Source organism: Biomphalaria glabrata, chromosome 18 (assembly GCF_947242115.1).
Source record: "Biomphalaria glabrata chromosome 18, xgBioGlab47.1, whole genome shotgun sequence".
Lineage (NCBI taxonomy): Eukaryota > Metazoa > Mollusca > Gastropoda > Planorbidae > Biomphalaria > Biomphalaria glabrata.
Window position 1 is genome coordinate 21,041,223 of NC_074728.1, and position 22,819 is coordinate 21,064,041.

The window sequence follows — 22,819 nt, forward strand, 5'->3', positions numbered from 1 at the left end:
TGCTGCATACACCCCAGGGGTACGGGAAGAGTTTGAACGGGGGTACGCATTAAGTAGGCTTCTCCTTCTTATTGATGCAAATTTATGTTATTTATATTATAATATTTATTAATATTTTTTTATGAAGAATTTTTTAAAATTATTATTTCCAATGGTTCTCTTTTTTTTTTTGGGAGGGGGGGGGGGCGAGGGGTACTCAAAGTTACGAAAATTATTGTGAGGTACGCAGATGTTGACAGTTTGGGAAACATTGATGCAGTGGCGTAGCCAGGGTGAGGGAGAAGGGGGGGGGGAGAATGTGAAAATCAACCCGGGCTCCCACTTGAGGAGGGCCCCAAATGAGTGTTTTTTTACATTAAAAATTAAATATTACACAAAATAAAGGCCCCCTCAAAGAGGTGATGTCCCCCCCCCCCCCCGGGCCCCCAAACCTTGGAAAATTCCCAGCTACGCCCCTGCATTGATGTTAATGAAATTTGACTTTTGGAAGTCTTGTTAAAGAATAACATTAAGCTCGGCCTCTTTTAATTTGTTTTATAATTATGATTGCATATATATTGCATACATAGCGGTATTGTGCTTTTTAAATAGTCTTTTATATAACTAGTGATTATTTTTTTTTTAAATTATCTACTTTTTTATTTATCTAATAGCGATTTTTCCCATTTCGGGGGCCTCCTCACAAATTGTTTTCATTGTGTTCCCACAGCTTTGATACATTTCCGGTTCTAAATTCAACCAATTGGAGAATCGTTTATATTCGGAACTTCGAAGCCAAAAGTGATTATAGATTACAGCGAAGGGATGAGAAACCGTTTGGCTGTTATATCCACTTTCTAGGCAACTATTCTTCACATATAACACATCTTGGCTTTCAAATAGCTCCTGTAAGAGTTCGCATATTAAAACTAAAGATCAGGGCCGGACTTAGGCATAGGCAAATTAGGCAGCCGCCTAGGGCCTCCGATTAGCTTAGTTTTTGTTGGAGTACACTTTGTTTCTTTTTAAAATTGAGTAATTTTAATTTTTTTTTTTTTTTTGGGGGGGGGGGGAGGCGCCACCTAATTCCCTTTGCTCAAGGCCTCCAATTATCTAAGGCCGGCCCTGTAAATATGGTGGACATCTGTATCTGTCTGTTTTATTTTCTACGTGTTAAGGTGTGTGTATTTATCGCTAAGTGTGTGTGTGCATGTATGGAGGTGTGTTAGAAATGTTAAGTCACTTTTTTTTTTTAATCTCTTTTTTATTCCTTTACCACAAAGTCTTCAACCATATTTTATTCTCTTCTAATCATCTTTCATTTTTTTAAATATTTTTTTTATATTTTTAATCCTCTCTCTTTTTTTTTTTCGAGGCACGTTGGCTGAGTGGTAAAGCGCGTGGCTGCCGAACCTGATGTCCCGGGTTCGAATCCTGGCGAAGACTGGGATTTTTAATTTCGGGATCCTTAGGGTGCATCTGAGTACATCCAGCTCTTAAGGGTACTTGATAGTAGTTGGGGAAAGGTTGTGCTGGCAACATGACACCCTCATTAAGTGTGGGTCATATAAACTGATGACCTATAAATCATCTGCCCTATAGATCGCAAGGTCTGAAATGGGAACTTTTTTCTTTATATTTCTGTCTACTTCCTATTTCTTTATCTCTTTTTTTTTCTTCTCTGACTTCTTTTCTTTCTTTTTAAATTTATTTTCGTCAAGTTTGCTTTCTAATTTTTTTGCTGTAATCTCTCTCTTTCCCTCTTTCTCTCTTTTCTTTTCTCGCTTTTTCTATTATCTACATTTCTCTCTCCTTTTCCCCTCTCTCTAACAATTTTCTCTACTATTTTCTGTCTCTATTTGTAGTTATTCTTTTTTTTTAAATTCCATTCACCAACGCTTCCACCCTCTTCAAAAATCAATTCTCTCGTTAGTGGTTTGCTTTCTACTCTCTTTATTAAAACCTCCCATTAGCTCCACGTTTCTCTTTTCCCTTTTATTTCTTGTATTATTATATTACAACATCTGAAATACAATCACACATCCAATGCTTTTTTCTTTTTTTTATCTTCTCTCTCTCTCTCTCTCTTCCTCTCTCTCTCTCTCTCTTTCTTAATCTTATTTTTTTTTATTTTTCTTTGTCTTCTCTCTTTTTTATTCTTTTTTTTTTTTTAGTTTACCATCTTTGGAATATGTTCCTTACTCTCCCCTATCTCTTGTCTTTCTTTACCTATGTTTTTCTCTTTCTGTTTTTGCCTCTTTCTCCTGCGTCTCGCTCTTCATGTTTCACCTTTCTCTATTCTTTCTCATTCTCCTTGGTAAAAATCTCTTGTCTCTATCACCCTCCTCGTGCTCTGTCCCTTCTGCTCCTTCTTTCCCTTCCTTTTGATTCTCTTTCTCACCTTGTCCCTCTTTTTCTTCTCACCTTGTCCCTCTTTCTCTTTCTTACCATGTCCCTATTTCTCTTTCTTACCTTTTCCCTCTTTCTCTTCTCACCTTGTCCCTCTTTCTCTTCTCACCTTGTCCCTCTTTCTCTTCTCACCTTGTCCCTCTTTCTATTTTTCACCTTGTCCCTCTTTATCTTTCACACCTTTTCCCTCTTTCTCTTCTCACCTTGTCCCTCTTTCTCTTCTCCTCTTGTCCATCTTTCTCTTTTTCACCTTGTCCCTCTTTCTCTTTTTCACCTTGTTCCTCTTTCTCTTCTCATCTTGTCCCTCTTTCTCTTCTCACCTTGTCCCTCTTTCTCTTTTTTACCTTGTCCCTCTTTCTCTTTTTCATCTTGTCCCTCTTTCTCTTTCTTACCTTCTCCCTCTTTCTCTTCTCACCTTGTCCCTCTTTCTCTTCTCACCTTGTCCCTCTTTCTTTTCTCCTCTTGTCCCTCTTTCTCTTTTTCACCTTGTCTCTCTTTCTCCTTTTCACCTTTTCCCCTCTTTATCCTTCTCACATTGTCCCTCTTTCTCTTCTCACCTTGTTCCTCTTTCTCTTCTCACCTTGTCCCTCTTTCTCTTCTCACCTTGTCCCTCTTTCTCTTTTTCACCTTGTCCCTCTTTCTCTTTTTCACCTTGTCCCTCTTTCTCTTTCTTACCTTGTCCCTCTTTCTCTTCTCACATTGTCCCTCTTTCTCTTCTCACCTTGTCCCCCTTTCTCTTCTCACCTTGTCCCTCTTTCTCTTTTTCACCTTGTCCCTCTTTATCTTGCTCACCTTGTCCCTCTTTCTCTTTTTCACCTTGTTCCTGTTTCTCCTTTTCTCCATGTCGTACTCTCTATTTTCTATACCTTCTCCCTCTCTTCTTTCTTACTCTCTCTCTCTCTCTCTCTCTCTATCGGTACATTTTGTGCCATTGTATCATGTATGTCTCCTATAGATATGAGCATGCTACACCACACTCTAGTGCAGTCTATATGTATGTGTTTATAGGAAATTTGTATGTATTTTATCTTTAACTTATTGATCGTAGATATTTCTGCTCTTTCACCAACAGCGCCGCTTTCCCATTGAAAAAGTTGCATTGAGAAAACTGCTTGCACAAACAAATGTAACAAATGTACAGTTCTCTGAATCACAGAAAGAAATGCTGAGAGGTTATTAATTATTCATAAAGTTACAACCCTTTAATTTTCTGTAGAGATTTAGATAATTACTTCCCTTTAGTAATAATTTCTGAGATTATGATCAATATACATCTAGTGCAAAATGTGAATTACGCTAACATACAAAATATAAACTTTTCTTTTTTGGTATTTATAATATATAAACTATTTGGATATGGCCTGCGACCTGCGGTCTTAGTTTGTGTACTACTGATCTACTGGATTGAATTTAAATCTATGTCAAAGTTGAAGAATGTTCCCTTTACATTTCCTTTCTACTTTGCTACTAAAATAAAAGTAGAGTATAAAAATTGTTTTGTTTTTTCAGTTCATCTGACATATTTATAGTCAACATAAATACGGGTTTACCCGATTTGTTAAAAAGTTTCGTTCTTTAATAGAGATATGATTATTGAGTACTTTTATTCTATTTTTGGAGCCCTCCGGATGTGGGAGGAACACACTACGGTCTCCGTTTTGATCTACGGAACATTTATGCCAAATCTTTTCAAGCTGGTCAAGTGGTTTGAATTTTTGTTTCTGACAAATATACATACATGCCTGCGATAATTTCCACTTTATATATTTGATATAGGCCTGCATATACATTTGTATGTATTGTGTGGCGCATGCGTGTTCGTTGTCCGTTAATGTCTGTTATGAATATGTGGGTTATTTATAGTTATTTAAACAAGTTTTAATGATGATGAATAAATGTAATAAGTTATGTCTTGAAGAAATTGATTAATGTATATTACACTCTGAGCGCAAGTGTACTAAGAATACTAAGCTAATTAAAAAGTTATATTGCTCAATTCACGGATGATTTACCCTAAAAAAATACATAAATACATAAAGGATAAAATTAAGTTTAGCGGTCTAGAGTTCTACGCCTGAAAGAGAATTCACATCTGTATATTTCATTCACTAGACAAATATATGAATCCTTGGAGTAAGTGGCAGTGCGTTCCAACTTGCTCTGAACACCAGCAGAGTAGAGCTAGGTAAGTTAAAGGCTACCAATAGCGTTATAATCAGGGCCGGCCTTATATCATTTGAGGCCCTAGGTGAAGTGAATATGGTGGTCCCAAATGAAATGAAAAACAAAAAAAAAAAAATCAAATTATGCAATTTATTTAAACGTAGTTTTGTGATGTCTTTAACATTAAGAAGTTTCGCTATTTCTATTATAAAAACCATCGTCGTAACAACTATATAGTCCCCAACGCTCGGAGGTACTGGGCGGCTTCCTAGTTTGCCTATGCCTATGGCCAGCCATGTTATAATTTATAATATATATGATCATAATTTACGAATTGGATGTTATTGTCGTAGAATCTTTTAAAATTAAATCTCACTTTAAATCTGCTCATGTATTTGTCCCCCCCCCACCGGTAGCCACCCCTCCTCCATTACAACAATGTGTATACTAGACTTTTGACGGCTGTCCCCACAGGACGTGTAATGAGACACTGGCTAAAATGGAAGAAAGCAGTTGCAATGACGCGCATGCAGAAAAAGAGACCAGAGCATACTCCTGTTACATGAAGAGGTGTCCCACAGGTAAATGTCTAAGAGAGAGAGAGAGAGAGAGGGGGGGAGGGAGAGAGAGAGATGGAGAGAGGGAGAAAGAGAGAAAGAAAGAGAGAGAGTGAGAGAGAGAGATGGAGAGAGAGATGGAGAGAGAGAGAGAGGGAGAGGGAAAGAGAGGGAGAGAGAGGGAGAGAGAGATGGAGAGAGGGAGAGAGGGAGAGAGAGAGGGATAGATATAGAGAGAGTTAGAGGGGAGAGAGATGGAGAGAGCGGGAGAGAGAGAGATGGAGAGAGGGAGAGGGAGAGAGAGGGAGAATGAGGGAGAGAGGGAGAGAGAGAAAGAGAGAGAGGGGTGGGAGAGAGAGGGAGAGAGAGATGTAAAGAGGGAGAGAGAGAGAGAGGGGAGAGAGAGATGCAGAGAGGGAGAGAGAGATAGAGAGGGATGGAGAGAGGGAGGGAGAGAGAGAGAGAGATAATGATCTGGCAGTACTTAGCGGGAGAGAGAGATGGAGAGAGGGAGAGCGAGAGAGAGGAGAGAGAGAGAGAGAGAGAGAGAGAGGGAGATGATCTGGCAGTACTTAGCGGGAGAGAGAGAGATGGAGAGAGGGAGAGCGAGAGAGAGGAGAGAGAGAGAGAGAGAGAGAGGGGGAGATGATCTGGCAGTACTTAGCGGTTACTTTCCTTAAATAAGCTTTGCTTTTTTTAAGTTTTATTTTTTCTATTGCTTGTGTCTAGTGATAAGAACTAGTGTGTGAGGGTGTGTGTGTGTGTGTGTGATGCAGTGTGCAAGTGAAACATAACCATACATATCCGCTCTGAATGGAAATTGGGAGAAATAACGTGTACAAAAGTAGTACCAAACAAACAGATGAACTGAGTTGATATAAAACTCCAGACCATCTCCTACAGTTTACTACGCCGGAGAATGTGAGTTGTGCGGCCCGAAATGATCTCTATTGAATCAACTAAAAACCAATATCCCAAGATATTAAAAAGAGAAAGTGGAGCTGGATGGGACACACCCTGCGAAAACCAGCTACCAATGTTGCAAGGCAGGCACTTGATAAGAAACTGCAAGGAAAGAGGAAAGTGGGCATGCACAAAACAAATCTTGAAGAGGTTACTCAGGACTGAAGCTGATGATACAGGAATTACATAAGAGCAAATGAAGAACTCAGAACCATGTTCGGTGGAAAAGTGTGGTTGCGGACCTAAGCTACCCCGAGTGTCCACAGGAATAAGTCAAATCAAATCAGTTCAAACATATTTTATTTATGGATAGAGTAAAACTACGAATTAATCTTGCCTCCTGATTCCAGACTGTCTTATCAAACAATGGGGGGAAGATTGTGCTCAGTCATGCGAGAAATGTTTGGACGACTGCGATAAATTCACTGGCCACTGTTACCGCTGCGAGCCTGGCTTCAAAGGTTTTACGACGGCGTGTCAAACAGGTAACCATGTCTCACTTTTGTCAAACAGGGAACCAGGTCTCACTTTTGTCTAATTGTTTACTGATGAGAAAGTGAGAAAAGTAAAGAAAAACAATGGGAGATTAAAGATTAGATAGATAGATAGATAGATAGATAGATAGATAGATAGACAGACAGACAGACAGACAGACAGACAGACAGACAGATAGATAGATAGATAGATAGATAGATAGATAAATAGATAGACAGACAGACAGACAGACAGACAGATAGATAGATAGATAGATAGATAGATAGATAGATAGATAGATAGATAGATAGATAGATAGACAGACAGATAGATAGATAGATAGATAGATAGATAGATAGATAGATAGATAGATAGATAGATAGATAGATAGATAGAAAGACAGACGGACGGACAGACAGACAGACAGACAGATAGATAGATAGATAAATAGATAGATAGATAGATAGATAGATAGATAGATAGATAGATAGATAGACAGATAGATAGATAGATAGACAGACAGACATATAGATAGATAGATAGATAGATAGATAGATAGATAGATAGATAGATAGATAGATAGATAGACAGACAGACAGACAGACAGACAGACAGACAGACAGATAGATAGATAGATAGATAGAGAGAGATAGATAGATAGATAGATAGATAGATAGATAGAGAGCAAGAAAGAGTTTTATTATGACATGACTAGACGAGTCATTAACCCTTTCATCCCTACAGAGTGTGAACAGTACGAATACGGCATTAACTGTGAGGGCAACTGTAGGTCGATATGCCCCACTGATTGTTTAGACCGTGTCAGCGGTATACGTATACGTAAGTAAAATATTGTCATTCTCTCTAAATTCGTAGACTCGTTTTGAGCTCAAAACTTCACTAATGATCAGACGTGTACAATGCATAATGAAAATTCGTTAATCCGGGCGGATAAACAGACCCAGCTGTTATCTACAATTTGTGGCACATGTAAATAAAATATCGTCTGGTGGGATTGCCAGGAGTCGGTTTCATTATTTGTTTCGCAGACTTTTCCTGTCTTTGTCTGTGGCTTTACTTTTGGTCTCACATGTGTGCCTTTGTATTAGTTCTTTTGAGGTCTTTTTCGGTACCAAGAAAATTGAAGATTTTTATACCTGGCGTATCCGGTGTATAAAGTAAGGAAACGTTAGTAACCTATGTTCTAACCTGGCTGAGCGGTTATGCGCTTGGCTTCTGAACCGAGGATCCCAGGTTCAAATCGTGGTGGGGGGCTTCATTTTTTTTTTTTTTTTGTATTTCGGGATCTTTGCACCTCTGAGTCTACTCGGCTGTGATGGGGAAAAGTAAAGGCGCTTGGTCGTTGTGCTGGCCACTTGACACCCTCGTTAACCGTAAGTCATGGAAACAGATGACATTTACATTATCTGCCCTGTAGACCACAAGTTCTGAAAGGAGGAGCTTTAGGAGTTTCACTCTCTGAAACAAAATTTACTTAATAATTTAAAGGGCAACTAACTAGTGGTAATATAGACTAAGACTAAGATTGATTAATTGATCCTTATGGAAATTTGTTAAAACAACACAACGGTAACATACACAGTCGTTGAAATAGTCTAACCGAGTAAGGAACGAGTGAATATTTGTACCGCTCGGTTCTATTCTTGATAGACAGATGTCGCCCAATTAGCGACGACTTTGAATAGTTTCGAGGGAGTGAGAGAGAAAGAGAGAGAGACAGAGAGAGATACAGAGAGACAGAGAGAGAGACAGAGACAGAGAAAGACAGAGAGAGAGAGACAGAGATAGACAGAGGGAGAGACAGAGAGAGACAGAGAGATACTGAGAGAGAGAGAAAAACAGAGAGAGACAGAGAGATACAGAGAGAGACAGAGAGAGAGACAGAGAGAGAGAGACAGAGAGAGAGAGACAGAGGGAGAAACAGAGAGAGAGAGACAGAGACAGAGAGAGAGAGAGAGACAGAAACAGAGAGAGACAGAGAGAGAGAGAGACAGAAACAGAGAGAGACAGAGAGAGAGACAGAGAGAGAAAGAGAAAGAGACAGAGAGACAGAGGGAGAGAGAGAGACAGACAGACAGAGAGAAAGAGACAGAGAGAGACAGAGAGAGAGAGACAGAGAGAGACGGAGAGAGAGACAGAAAGAGACGGAGAGAGAGAGACAGAGAGAGAGACAGAAAGAGAAAGAGAGAGAAAGAGACAGAGAGAGACACAGAGAGAGGTTGCTTTTTTCTGAGACATTTTTGTTCAAAAAGTTCTTTAAATATGTTAGTGTTGTGCGTGTGGTTTCTGATGCTTTTTAAAAATGTTTTCCCAGCGACTCAACAGTCTTGACGCAACGTTGCCTTACCAACAAGATATTTCACATGTCAGCAAAATTTGCTTGTGTAGCGTAAAGCTAAAGTTTGTATAGGTAAAATAGCCGCTGGTTTGTTGGGCTTGATCACTTATCACTCCTTCAAATATTGTTAGAATCATAGCTCGAATATTTTTCTTGTATAGTTGGCATTAGTGAAAATCAGGTTTGTGTCTATGACATTGTTTAATTTATCGTGAAAATCTTAAATACGTTAGAGCAGCGGTTCTCAACCTTTTAGGCTCGGCGACCCCTCTTTACAATCCCCCACTCTGCCGCGACCCTCCCCCTCCCCCCACACACACATACAGCATTAGAGGAATAGACAATAACAATCCGTTTCGATGGTCTTAGGCGACCCCTGGCAAATCGTCAATCGACCCCCAAGGGGGTCGCGATCCACAGGTTGAGAACCACTGCGTTAGAGAGCAATGTCGCTTAAACTGGATTCGGAATCGAATGACTATTTATCGCAACAGAGAAGGTAATTACACATTTTAAATATATTTAAAAAAAGTAAAGTTCCCCTTTCAGACCTTGTGGTCTATAGGAGGCGCGGTGGCTGAGCGGTAAAGCTCTTGGCTTCCGAACCGGGGACCGGGGTTCGAATCCTGGTGATTTTTTATTTCGGGATCTTCGGGCACCTCTGAGTCCACCCAGCTCTAATGGGGTACCTGACATTAGTTAAATATATTATCTTATCTTATTTGCATTTTTTAAAAATAATATATAAAAGGGTGATACCATAACTAGATTTTTCTATTCTCTAAAATTTCGCTTGTTTGAAAAAAACCTAGATCTATGTTTTTTCTCCTGGTCACAGCTGAATATGACTACGAGAAGAGTATTATCATGGGGACTGTTGGTGTCATTTTATTGTTTCTCCTCACATTTTTCTGCCTGTAAGTACCAACGCTAGTTTAAAAAGAATGCTAAGAAATACAAAAGCAAGCTAGATTTAAACTTAAACAATGCTAATATTATTTAATATTTATTTTAAACAAAATGATACCACAATTCTGCTAAAATAAGCTATATTATGCTATAAAAATGCTAAAATTATTCTAAAAAGAGCAATTGTTTTTTTGAAAAATGATGTTAAAAGACTTAATTAGACCATATATTTTAATTAGACCATATATTAGTGGCGTTGCTAGAGGGGTGCTGGGTTCGGCCCAAACAAGGTGACGCCGACCCATTCATTTTTATTTAGAGAGAATAATTTCGGTATAACTTATACAACGACAGTGTATTGCCTATATTTAAAGCTTTTATATAGCGCTACTTTCATGCTTATAGCATGCTCAAAGCGCTTTGGTTCAATCTCATTTGTGGACCAGTGGGGGGGGGGGGGGGAGGGGGTATCTAGGAGTTAGTTTTCCGTGCTGCCTTTTGGCGCTCAGTAAACACAACTCTGCCCGAGTCGGGTGTCGAACCTCGAGCCCCCTTCTAGGTAGCCAAGCCAAGTTCAAGCGCACTTGGCCTCTCGACCACGCTTCCAACTACAGATAAAAAGGTTTTAAAGTTTTCGTACTAGTGCAGCCACTTTTCTGGTGCTTGAGGTGTGGTAGGTTCCACATACTTTCATTTTTTTTATTGTTTCTTGAAATGCGCGATTACAATCTAATGTTATTACTGGCTAAGACATAGTCTTTATGTATGGTGTAAGGAAACGATTGGGAATTAGGCGCCAAAAGTTATTTGTTTCGATAAAAAGGGACTGCAACTGGTTTTCTTGGCTCTACCAACTTTCCTCTTTCCATGCTGATTTCAATTAAGTGTCTGCCTTGCCGCATTGGTAGCTGGTTTTCGCAGGATGTGTCCTATCCAGCTGCACTTTTGCTGTTTGATGTCTTGGGCTATGGGCTTTTGTCTAGTTCTCTCCCACAAGTTGTCAGTAGTTATCTTTTCTGGCCACCTAATTCCTAATATCCGGCGAAGGCGTCTGTTAACAAAGGTCTGCAGCTTTTTCAAATTTGTTTTAGTGACTCTCCATGTCTCTGGACCGTATAGAACAGGGGTTCTCAACGTGTGGGTCACGACCCCCTTGAGGGTCGACTGACCATTTCCAGGGGTCGCCTAAGACCATCGAAAATATGGATTGGTATTGTCTATTCTTCTATTGCCGTATGTGTGTGTGTGGGGGGGGGGGTCGCGGCAGAGTGGGGGATTGTAAAAAGGGGTCGCCGAGCTTAAAAGGTTGAGAACCGCTGGTATAGAAGGACCGACTTAACGTTTGTTTTATAGATTCGTATCTTGTGACGTAGACACAGTGCGTTAGAGCGCCAGATTACTTGAGGAGTGGAATAAGCAAACCTCGCTTCCTTTTGTGTTATGGTTGTTGATGTTTGTTTGTTTGTAAAGTGTTTGACATGTTTCGGATGTTCCTTCAGAGTTGAAAGATAGTTTACTTCCTAGTCCAAACCTCCCGCAGGACGACGGGGGATGGGAGCGGGCAGGGTTTGAACCCTCGACCGTCGATAAATCCGAACGACAGTCCAGCGCGCAAACCGCACGACCAGGCAGCCATCTGATAGTTTGTAGCTGTTAGCTTCTGACATTCATGATGAAAATATTCAAGTCTGCGTTTTACCTGTCTGGGAAGACCACTTCGGGGGCTAATTTGGAGTTTGCCTTTTTCCACAGACTAGCTCTGTAACCTTATTTTTTAAAAATTGTTTTCTAAAAAAAACAACAACATTGTCCCAGATACGTGGCGGGTAAAAGTTCCACCAAGAGAGTCGCTAAGTCTTCAACGTTAGGGACAAAGACCTATTCTCAGATGACGAGCTCAAAGTCAACAGATAATACAGAAACGAGCGAGAAGGAATCTTAGTTCGGAGATTTGTATTTCCAGGTAAGAATGACACTATTTTGGCCTCCTTCCGTCGTAACGACTAGGGTTCATCTCCTTGAACCTATTTATCATGTCGTTACGACATTAGTTCATGTAGAACACATTTTTTCATGTCGTTACGACATTAGTTCATCTAGAACACATTTACCATGTCGTTACGACATTAGTTCATGTAGAACACATTTTTCATGTCGTTACGACATTAGTTCATGTAGAACACATTTTTTCATGTAGTTACGACATTAGTTCATCTAGAACACATTTTTGATGTCGTTACGACATTAGTTCATCTAGAACATATTTATCATGTCGTGACGACATTAGTTCATCTAGAACACATTTTCATGTCGTTACCACATTAGTTCATCTAGAACACATTTTTGATGTCGTTACGACATTAGTTCATCTAGAACACATTTTTGATGTCGTTACGACATTAGTTCATCTAGAACACATTTTTGATGTCGTTACGACATTAGTTCATCTAGAACATATTTTTTTTATTGCGACTTTCGAGCCTTTTTTCGGAGAGACATTCCCGTCCACATCTATCGCAGGTTAATTGCTTTTGATTACTGCTAATTAATTATTTTTGTTTGATATCGAATAAGGAAATAGCTTCTACATTATTGAGATATATAGTTTCATATGAAAGACGTGAACTACAGCGTTACACGCTGGATCTAAAGCACTTAACTAAAGGGAATAGTTGTATTTGTTAAGGCTTAAAATAAGAGATTGGCCCTTTACAAAACAATTAGATCAATGAAATAATCATTCAATGACATCAGTTAGGCCACGTTCACATTTAGCTTCACCTTCGATAGAATTCCATTCACTGACAGGCCCGTCCATTCTTTTATGTTGTCTTTCCATTGCTTTCTCTGTTTTCCTCCTCATCTTCTTCCTGGTACTGTTCCCTGAAGGAAGGCCTTTGTGAGCCCTGACGACCTTGTGAAGTCACCATATAGTTTGAGTTTTACGTTTCTTGACCGTGGTTAGCAGGTCATCGTTAGGTCCACTTTGCTGTATTCATCTTGTTTTGTTTTTGAATCTCTTTTTTTTTTGTGACGCGGTTTTTGTAAGTGACACTTGGATTTAACTATATCTTCATAACCATCAGCTCATCGAATACATAGGAATATTAACAATGTAATAATGATAACATTAATAAATCTGTTGTATCCTGTATCTCTTATATTTTCGAGCACGTCTCTTATTTTGTATCTTTTTGTAGTTTGTAGTTCATAGTTTCTGCTATTTATTGTGAAAATATTAAAACCTGCATTTTTCACTGTCTGAGCGGACCTTTTCGGGGGACAATTTTGAGTTTGTGTTTCCAAACAAACTGTCTTTGTAACTTTGTTTATATAATTGGTTAATTTGGTTTTATTGATTCCTATTTTTTTATGCACTATATTGCTTAAGCTTTCAACTTGATCCGAAAATGGGTGTGGGAAAAATAATGAGAATAATTATATAACGTGACCAAACACTAGATATTTAGCCATACCTGTGAATACTGAACAATGAATTTCTGTTGTTGGTATCAACTTAGACTTAGACTTAGGTCCTCCCGCGCCGTTCGGCGCATTGGGCGGCAAGCTGTCTCCATAATGATCTGTCACTGGCAATGTCTGAAGCCTCCTCCCACCTGGTGTCCACTGTTCTGAGGTCCTCCATGAAGGTGTGTCGCCAGGTAATACGAGGACGTCCCTGTTTGCGCTTTCCTCGTTTTGGCTTCCATGTTAACATGGTCGGTATCAAACAAGATATTTAATTATTAGCAGTTCATTAACTAATTGGTTAATTTTCAAGTTTCAAGTTGATCCAAAATTGAATGTTGGAGAAATGACGTGTTCAATTTTTTACCACTCAGACAGATTGAGTTAATAAACAAACATTGTGAACAAGAAATGAATATTAACCTTTGCGTTATATAGTAGATAAACTCGTTTAAATTATAATTTTGCAATTTTTTTTTAGGTGTAAAATTCAATCAGCATAGAGCTTTAAGAAGTCAGATATTGGATTGACCCTTATCGTCACTAAGGAGAAATAAATAGGCTTGACAGGACGCTTTGGGAGTGACATTTTTACCCTCGTGTTGCAAATGGCAATACAAAGACAGCCTTGTATTTGTGATTCATAAAATACAATGCATACACAATACACACACTGGAGTTTGTTGATTTCTATTTTCCTTTTCTTTAAATTTAAAACAAACTGAATGTGATTGGCTCATTTGCTCAATAGTTGATTTCATCTTAACACACACACACAACACACATATGTAGGACAGATGCATTTATATAAGCAGGTACTGTGGCAAATTCTGCCGATCCAGAATTGGTTTGATCAGTCACTCCAGATTTTTGGCCCGTCTCAAGACGAAACCAAAGCCAGTGACTCATCTGGGCGCACCCATTGTCTTTGGGGAGGAGGAGCTCGTTAGCCTTGGTTGACTACCCATCTAGGATAAGGAAAACTGTGAATCCAAACCTTCGCTACCTTGCGACTATACCCAAACGCGGGAAGGGCTTCGACAGACAACCCTGAGGAAAATTAGGAGCTGGTGACCCCTAGGCAGATTGTGGCACACCGTGCTACAGCCTGGCAGATCCTGCGGCGCAACTAATCTCAAACTGTATATATATGATATGTAAGTAAGAAACATAATTATTCCATGTGTACATATTTATTTATTGCATCGACTTATGTCCACCATGTGTTGCCATTATTATTTCAACATTGCTCGATTGACCATCGACGCAATCTTGTAGATATTTGTACATTTTATTTTCATTTCTTTAATCTCGGCTGAACGCCTTGATGATCTTTTTAACGTAATAACATCGCGTTTAGAAAGTAATTAAGAATTATTTCCCCTTGTCTATGATTGCTAGGATAAGAGTTGCGCCCCTTGAACGGGATCTCTCTACATTTAAGTTTCAGTCCATTGTTCATGGCCAACGGCCGTAAGTAAACAATGACGTCGTGGGCGCTGACCACTATCCATATGTTGATAATTATCTCCCTGCTGTGTTATGATCATTCCCCTTGTTCTCATTGACTCGCATTGTGTGTAAGTGTAAATTGAACTTAAGTGACTCTCTGATTGACGGCGATGCCCTAGGAAAACATAATGCCCCTTTTGTATAATGAGAATATTAAGTTAGGTGGGGTTTTATTTCAGCCTGATTATGGCTTGAGACACCAACTGGTTCCTGTAAAAGTAAAGTTCCCCTTTCAGACCTTGTGGTATATAGGGTAGATGATGTAAAGGTCATCTGATTCTGTGGCCTACGGTTAACGAGGGTGTCATGTGGCCAGCAGAACGACCAACCGCCTTTACTTTTCCCAAACTAATGTCAGGTACCCATTAGAGCTGGGTGGACTCAGAGGCGCCCAAAGGTCCCGAAATTAAAAATTTCAGTATTCACCAGGATTCGAACCCGGGACCCCTGGTTCGGAAGCCAAGCGCTTTACCACTAAGCCACCGCGCCACCTAACTGGTTCCTGAAACTGGATCTTGTTCCTGTTCTCTTTATGTTTTCCTGTCATTCCTGTTAGCGCCCCAGAGGCAGAATTTTTGACCGAACCCAACCTCGACCATCTGAAGTCAATTCTCAGCCCTCGCATTGTGCCTCTTCATCGTTGATTTTGGCCCTCCACCTCTGCGTCCTTCACACTTCAAAGACGCATAACATCGACCGGCGGACCATTCTAATTTCGTCTGAATTTTCAGCTGGAGCTGGCACCTGCCAATGCTGATCGTCAACCTAACTGACTAGAACAGTCTACAGCATCAAGACAGGGGGGGATAAGCTTCTGAAAGGACAACAACTGAACGCAAGACTATTAGAGCTAAGTCTAAGTCAACAATAGAGCACTCATATCTGTACCATCAGCAGTCAATATGACGATATGACTTACATCTTTATTCGTATACATATTATTTTAGTATTTATCTTTTTCTCCCCACCATTGTTATCCCTTCCCTTTTTTTATTTTGTCAAAAACAAAAAACAACATTTGGCAGCTGTTTGAGACAAACATCCATAAAAATGCTAAATAGATTCTAGAAAAAAAAAAAAAAAAAAAACAAAGATTAAAAGAGAGTTTGTGTTATCACATAAACTCAGAGGCGGCCCCCATCGAAGTCACCAATAGACCAATGGTCCAGGCATATTTAAGCCATAGTATTGTTTTGATCGTTTAAATAAATAAGGGTAATATTGTAAAAAAAATCATTTGGCGTTTTTTTTTTACATAAAAGCAAACATGACAACTTTTCGTCTTTACTGATCATCTAAAAACAAAATTGAAACCACCCAGACAAAGTCGGTGGAACCTGGTGCGATAGCCCAGGGAGTCATCCCTTTCCGATCAACTTTCTTCAAATATGTTCCAATAAGCACTATTACTAATTAGTTCTTTTTGTTATTGATTTTTACTCAAATATAAAATGAGTGTCAATTCTATTATAAAATCTCATTGTTTATGACAATTATTCAAATGTTATAATAAATTTTACAATAATATTTAATTAAAATTAGAAACAGGTTTCATTTGTTATACTTTAAGACAGAAATGGTTTCACGTTGTGCTTTGTCATTTAACTTAAACTACCATCTAAACTTGTTTAGGCATGTTTGGACATATATCTAGATATTTTAATATAATTATCTTTTCCGATGGGTGTGCTTATGTCAAGATATAATTTTTCAACTTGGTAGTCCTCCCCACAATGGTTTCACCCGGTGCGACCGCACTCCTCCACCCCCTAGTGACGCTACTGCTCCCAGATGCGTACCTCTCCCCAACAATGTCGATTAATATATTGGAGTAGACGAGCTAGGAAATTTTTAAAAAAAATTAGCCCGCACAACTAACCGGTTTCCCATGCGAACTAATCCTGATCATAATCACTCTATCTACTTATTAGGTCCAGACCTAGAATCTAGACTAGGTATAGACCTATTTCTAGAATCAAGACTAGGTCTAGATCCTAGAATTAGGCTAGGTCCAGATCTAGAATCTAGACTAGGCCCAGATCTAGAGCCTACACTAGATCTAGATCTAGAACCTAGACTAGGTCTAAATCTAGAACCTAGACTAGGTCTAGATCTAGAATCTAGACTAAGTCTATTCTAGAATCTAGACTAGGCCTAGATGAAGATTTATAACTTAATCTAGAAATTCAGATTAGATCTAGAATCTAGAATAGAACTAGAATCTAGATATATAGTCTAGAATATAATTCGTAAGACTTTACACATTTAATCTTAAAATTACTACACCTAGGGTTAGGCCAATATTATGATCAGGATTAGTTGGCCTACTTCTGGATAGTAATGCACTATGCTGTTAGCATATGACAGACATCGAGAATCTTCTTAGGAATGTTAAGGGTCTTGAAGATATCTTTAAAAAAACGTTACTTGTCATTATCCCCTCCGTTTTATATTGCAATCTATATAGTATTATTATTATGTTAGAAACGAACGAGTATTCATTCTGCGGTGCTGCCAGGGTCAATTTTCGTTTAAAGAGAAACACAATTCATCGATTATTATTATTAACCAGCCTTAATAAAAATTGATAAATCAATTATTGAAGATGCCCCAGTTCACCCCAACACAGAATGTCACACACGAACAATAGAGAAAAAAACAACTACAGTTCAAGATTACATGTAATTTTATGTTTCATATTTAAAACAACAACAACATAGCAGTTAATTTACATGTTTCATACACTTCTGAAGTCGAGATCTAAAACAAAAGCGCTAGTCATTCAGTCTGTGCTCCCTGTGCCGACATTAATATTTGTGAATTAGATGCTATGGAAAAAAAAACAAACAACATAGACTATAGCTTTTAAATAAAGTCATTCTACTAATAAATAAGCCCTCTAATGTTATAAAGCAAGCCCGACGAACTTCATCATTAAAACCCTTTTAATTTCACTGTATGGAAGAGAGTCATGGAATAGCTACGCAAAGCAAGAGAGAAATGATCTTGAAAATCACTTGGCAATAAGGATTAAGATACTTGCTCAAAAGGGTGTTCCCAGAACCTTTACAAAACTCACACAACGCCGCCTGCGTTGATTTGGTCATGTCCGCCGGATAGAGGACAATCGTGTACCAAAAGTCGTCCATTCTGGACAACTCGTGACAGGTTTAAGAAAACAACTGGACGTCGCCACCACGGATGTAATCAATCGTGATCTCAAAGCAGTGGACATTGAAGTTGACTGCTGGGAAGAACACACTGTGTTCAGAGAGATGGTGATCAAGAAATCTATGAACAGCGAAAAAAAAACGCCTGGATCCACTATCACCAATAAGAATGCAACCTTATCCTGCGTTATATGTGGACTAGAATGGACTAGAATGCCTATCGAGAATATGACTCCACATCACATGAAAAAAGTTTTTTTTTACGCGATAAGTCGTATTTGCTCTACGATAGAGGGAGGCCAACACTAATTTCCTACTGTAACCAGACACAATAAATGTTGTAATCTCCCTACTTTTATAAGCCAAGTCCTCTATGCTCCTCAAGAAATTAGCTCGATAATCTCGTCAGTAGATCCTCTATGTTTATAAAGTAATCTCATTAATTTTGATAATTGGACAAATATAACGATGAACTCGCCTCGCCGTGGTCGGCCTTCGGCCTCGGCTAGCCCGAAAGCTAAAGCTGGTTTTTATGACTATTCACTTCTGCCTGGGATTCCGCTAGGGAGAGGCGGAAGTAGCAAAAGTCTTTGACGTAACTTTTCGAACATTACGGTGTTGACTCTTGTGGACACTACAAAACTTGAGCAAAAAAAAAAAAAAAAAAGAGAAAGCGATGCGTTTAAATGTGGAGGTCGATATAATGGAAACTTACGTTAAAAATTGTCAGTTAAGAATACAAAGAATGTTAGAAGTTACTTTGAAATAAATAGACAGTATAAACAATCTCAAGCGCACTATACTTAAAATGGCAGTACGGACCAAATTGATTAGCTGTACAAGCTCAACAGTTTGATTCTGCCAATTGTACACTGAATATACCCAGTGCCAGATGTAGGTAAGTGGAGGCCTTGACCTTCTTTCAAAAGCTTTAACTAAAATACCCTTGAAGTATTACTTAATAACTTTAGGCCCATTTGGGTAAAAAAAAAAATATTATATAAAATTTTTTTTTTTTTGTTCATTATAAAATCTTTCACAAAATATTGCATATAATTAGTGTAAATATGCCAGACTAATACGAAACTTTATGATTATATTGCCATGTCCTCGATAGTATATTTTTTTAAGCTTGTGGACATCCTTATGTATGAGGCCTTGTGCGGTCACATTGTATGCACTATCGTAAATCCGGCCCTAAAGACACCTAAAAACAAAGGTGCCCATTCAGATCTTGTTATCTTTGAGGAAGATGATGTAAAGCTCATCTGTTTCTATGGACGAGGGTTAACAAGGGTGTCATGTGGCCAGCACAACGACCGACTTTCCCAAACCTATGTTCAGTCTCAGTATTCATTGCAGTTGCATAAACTGTGGGGCTTCCTAAAGATCCCGATTCTCAAAACCAAGTCTTTACCCGTGTTGTAGTTCAAGACAGCTCTGTTCGAAGCGTTGAGCTCTTCCACTCAACCACGACTCTTAACTCTATCTCTCTCCTAATTGACGATACCATCGTTGTTTTTGACCTCATTAAATTAAATTAATGTTTAATTTTATAAACTTTATTTTTTTGTCATGTAAAAAAAGATCATGCTTTCCCCTTTAATTCTATACTGAATAAAACATTTTATGATAACAAACAACAAAGTTATTGAAGCTTAATCATAACAGGGGTAGTGAAGTAGTAATGAGCAAAATGAATAATTCCGTCAAATCGTGGAAAAATAGTTACGGAGAGAAAAGAGTTAACACCCACAAAATGATGTTAGTAAAAGCAAGCAAAGTATCATTACCTGTAGGTATTGACAACTCGGAAACTGTACCTTCGTTCGACGTAGTGGTCCGATCTTCGTTGGATTGAGACTGGTCTTGTGACGCTGTGCTGTGGTCAGTCGTGACTGGCGGATGGCTCTTTCCGGACCTGAAATCATCCGCGTGGACCATCCACGTTACATTAGTAATAGAGTCCAGTCAGTAGGCCCCAAACACTTCTAATGCATACATTGACGCCGCAAATGTCATTAGTATATGGGACAGTCAGTAGGCCCCAAACATTGCTAATACATACATTGACACCGCAAATGTCATTAGTATATGGGACATAGGATAACGGAGGTTGTCACTTGGCAACGAGTTAATAACCGAAACTGCCCACAGGTTGTGACGTCGCACATCAACGTTGAGTTCAACTATAACAATTGGTCTCTGTTTATCTCACTGGTGGAGTTATGTCTGTATACATGACATGGGCATATATATATAGATAGACAGGGTGCGTCAAAAATGTATACACACTTTGAACTGCCATAGACAATTAATTTTCCATTCTACAATGCTAAATTTCTGTGAGGAAGTAATGTTATGTATCTTCAACATGTTGCAGCAGTGGCAAGGGAAGTAACTGCAACATGGAGGACGTGCGTTTGAGTTTTGAAGAGCGGAAGCAGATAATTAAGTGGCACTGGAAGTTTGAGAATGTAGCTGCGGTTTGAAGACAGTGGAGACGTGGTCTTGCTGATTCCATATTCCCAGCCATTCGTGCATTACACGGTGATGATGAGTTTTATTTCAAACAAGATGCCCCCCCCCCCGCCGCACTATCATATTGATGCTAATTGCCACCAGTTTGAACATTACTCACATTAATCACATTTATTTTTCCAGTCAGACATTGAGCTTTCCATGTCCAGAAATTTAGCATTGTAGAACGGGAAATAAATTGTTTAAGACAGTTCAAAGTGTGTATACATTTTTTTGACTCACCCTGTATATATATATATATTCGCCGTGCCTAAACCAGTCAGCTTTGAAGACCAAGAGTTCGCTAGCATTGTCTATATCACCTCGGAAAAAAAAAAGAAACAACTTTTTTTTTTCAAGCGCACTCCTCTAATCATGATAACAACATCGGCCGACAACCCTGAGGAAAAATCCAGACTCTTAGGCAGCATGCGGCAAACAGAGCTACAACCTGGTAAAGCCTGCTACGCCGCTGATCCCACACTGTAATCGGAGTTTTGCAGTTTCTTCGGACACATCAGCGGCGTGGGAAAACAGGGCGACATCGTATCGACCATAACAATTTCCCTGCATTTCATCTCGCTAAGCAATAAGATCGAGGACTCATTGTAGTTCAACCACTGAGGTAGACTAATGAATAAATCCTGTTAACGACTGGGATTTTTAATTTCGAGATCTTTGGACGCCTCTGGGTTCATCCAGCTCTAATGGGTACCTGACATTGGCGGGGGAAAGAAACGTAAATGCGGTTGGTCGTTGTGCTGGCCACATGACACGCTACTTAACAGTGGGCCACAGAAAAAGATGACCTTTACATCATCTGCCGCATTGATCGCAAGGTCTAAAACAAAAGGGAACTTTTGATTTTTTACTTGAATATAAGATAAGATAAGATAATTTTATTGATCCAATCAAATGTAAATTCAGTTTGACTACAATTGACAACCTCAGAGTAACTACTTTACAAAAACAATATGGATGAAAAATTCGAACAACATTCACTCACGAAACACATACACATTCACAACCAGCGCTTTATGAATTAGACTTCTATGAACTTCTCGATGACGACAGCTGATCTTGTAAAATATATATTGTTATAAACCTGGTGGTAGCACAGATGGGGGTAGTGGTATGAGTGTAGTCAGCCGACGCAAATCGCCCCAGGCCAGCGCTAGAAGAGCGGTCAACCGTGACGAGTTACGACGGTCAGCCGAGACGAGTGTCAACACCGCGGTTCGGGAAGGATCGACGGCGGTCTGGGAAGGATCGACGTCGTGAACAGAGCTCAGGAGCGTCACGAGAGTTGTAGTCATCTGACCACCTAGAAACGTCGAGCGGCGTTCTGTCCGGTTCGAGAAGGCCAGTAGGGACCCTATATAAGAGCGGAGGCGACGCAGTCAAGACGGTTCATAAAGCGGGTTTACGACAGGAGTTCAGAACACGGTCGACTACAGCACAGTTCAACGGTGTGGTCCTGTACGGAGCATTACGACGGTTCAGTGCGGAGTACTGTCAAGTACAGTTGAGACGAACGGCGTCTTGATCTTGGTCTGTGATCGAGTCCGACACAACGAGCCCAAGTGTGTGAAGTCAGTCCCGAACTGATGAACCCAGAGCAAGCCCGGAACGAGACGGAGAGACCAGTGCAAGATTTGATACGGCGGAACGGTGTTATCGGAGAGATATTTGTTATCGCAGAGCTATTTGTACTGTTCTACGTGCTGCCAATTGTACAGTATTGGCTGTTATTTATGGACATTAAACCTTTACGTTATTTTGGAGCCCTGAGTTGTCAAGTTCTTTAGGTTGGTGGTGTATGGTGCAGTTTGCAGAGAGCCTGGATAGTGAGATTCGTAACAATATATATTTATATCTATTAAATGTCTACTAATAATACTACAAATCATTAGCTGTCATTAAAGTGTGTATCAACATTCGTTTTTGTCAGTTTTAGGAACTATCTGAAATATTTCTTAAGTACTATTCTTATCTCAAGCTGAAACTATTAGAGCATGGAATGGGTTGCCTGAGCTAGCCAGGAAAACCAGTGACTTGGCAGAATTTAAGTGATTGGTTAATATGCATGACTAAATGCATGACGTAATCATCTTTTTTTTTTTAAGTAACGTCTTATCATATAAGATAAGATAATAGGATCGCCTAAAAAAGAGACAGCGGAGGACAAGGTTATTCTTTACAAACAGGTCAAGTTGATCTTCATAAGCAGGTCAGAGTTTCTCAAAAAAAGTTATGTAAAGAAATTTAAAATTAACGAAAGTGCATAGCACGATAGCAAAGCTAGAAAAATAAAATTTAAATATGAAAATACTAAT

At 39.3% G+C, this 22,819-nt stretch overlaps 2 protein-coding genes across 2 annotated transcripts in view; one reads left to right on the forward strand and one right to left on the reverse strand.

Moving 5' to 3' along the window:
• Positions 1–4,305: 4,305 nt before the first annotated feature.
• LOC129924044 (spondin-1-like) lies at positions 4,306–9,825 on the forward strand. Its single transcript, XM_056017663.1, has 4 exons — positions 4,306–4,573; positions 5,026–5,132; positions 6,422–6,556; positions 9,743–9,825. Exons 1-4 carry the CDS (start codon positions 4,509–4,511, stop codon positions 9,823–9,825), a joined length of 390 nt encoding a protein of 129 aa, XP_055873638.1. The 5' UTR covers positions 4,306–4,508.
• Positions 9,826–17,514: 7,689 nt separating this feature from the next.
• LOC106053393 (uncharacterized) overlaps positions 17,515–22,819 on the reverse strand; it is a 49,681-nt gene continuing 44,376 nt past the window's right edge. The window contains exons 15-16 of the mRNA XM_056016652.1: positions 19,757–19,884; positions 17,515–17,621 (exon numbers count right to left, since the gene is read on the reverse strand). Of these exons, the coding sequence (XP_055872627.1) occupies positions 17,572–17,621; positions 19,757–19,884 (178 nt within the window). The 3' untranslated portion in view covers positions 17,515–17,571. The remainder of the gene's footprint in view (positions 17,622–19,756; positions 19,885–22,819) is intronic.

Bases quoted from the DNA above. Each gene is read 5' to 3' on its own strand.
- LOC129924044 (XM_056017663.1), top strand. From the start codon at position 4,509: ATGAATCCTTGGAGTAAGTGGCAGTGCGTTCCAACTTGCTCTGAACAC. The intron at 4,574-5,025 runs GTAAGTTAAAGG...CTGTCCCCACAG, and splicing joins CACCAGCAGAGTAGAGCTAG to GACGTGTAATGAGACACTGG. The intron at 5,133-6,421 runs GTAAATGTCTAA...TCCTGATTCCAG, and splicing joins CATGAAGAGGTGTCCCACAG to ACTGTCTTATCAAACAATGG.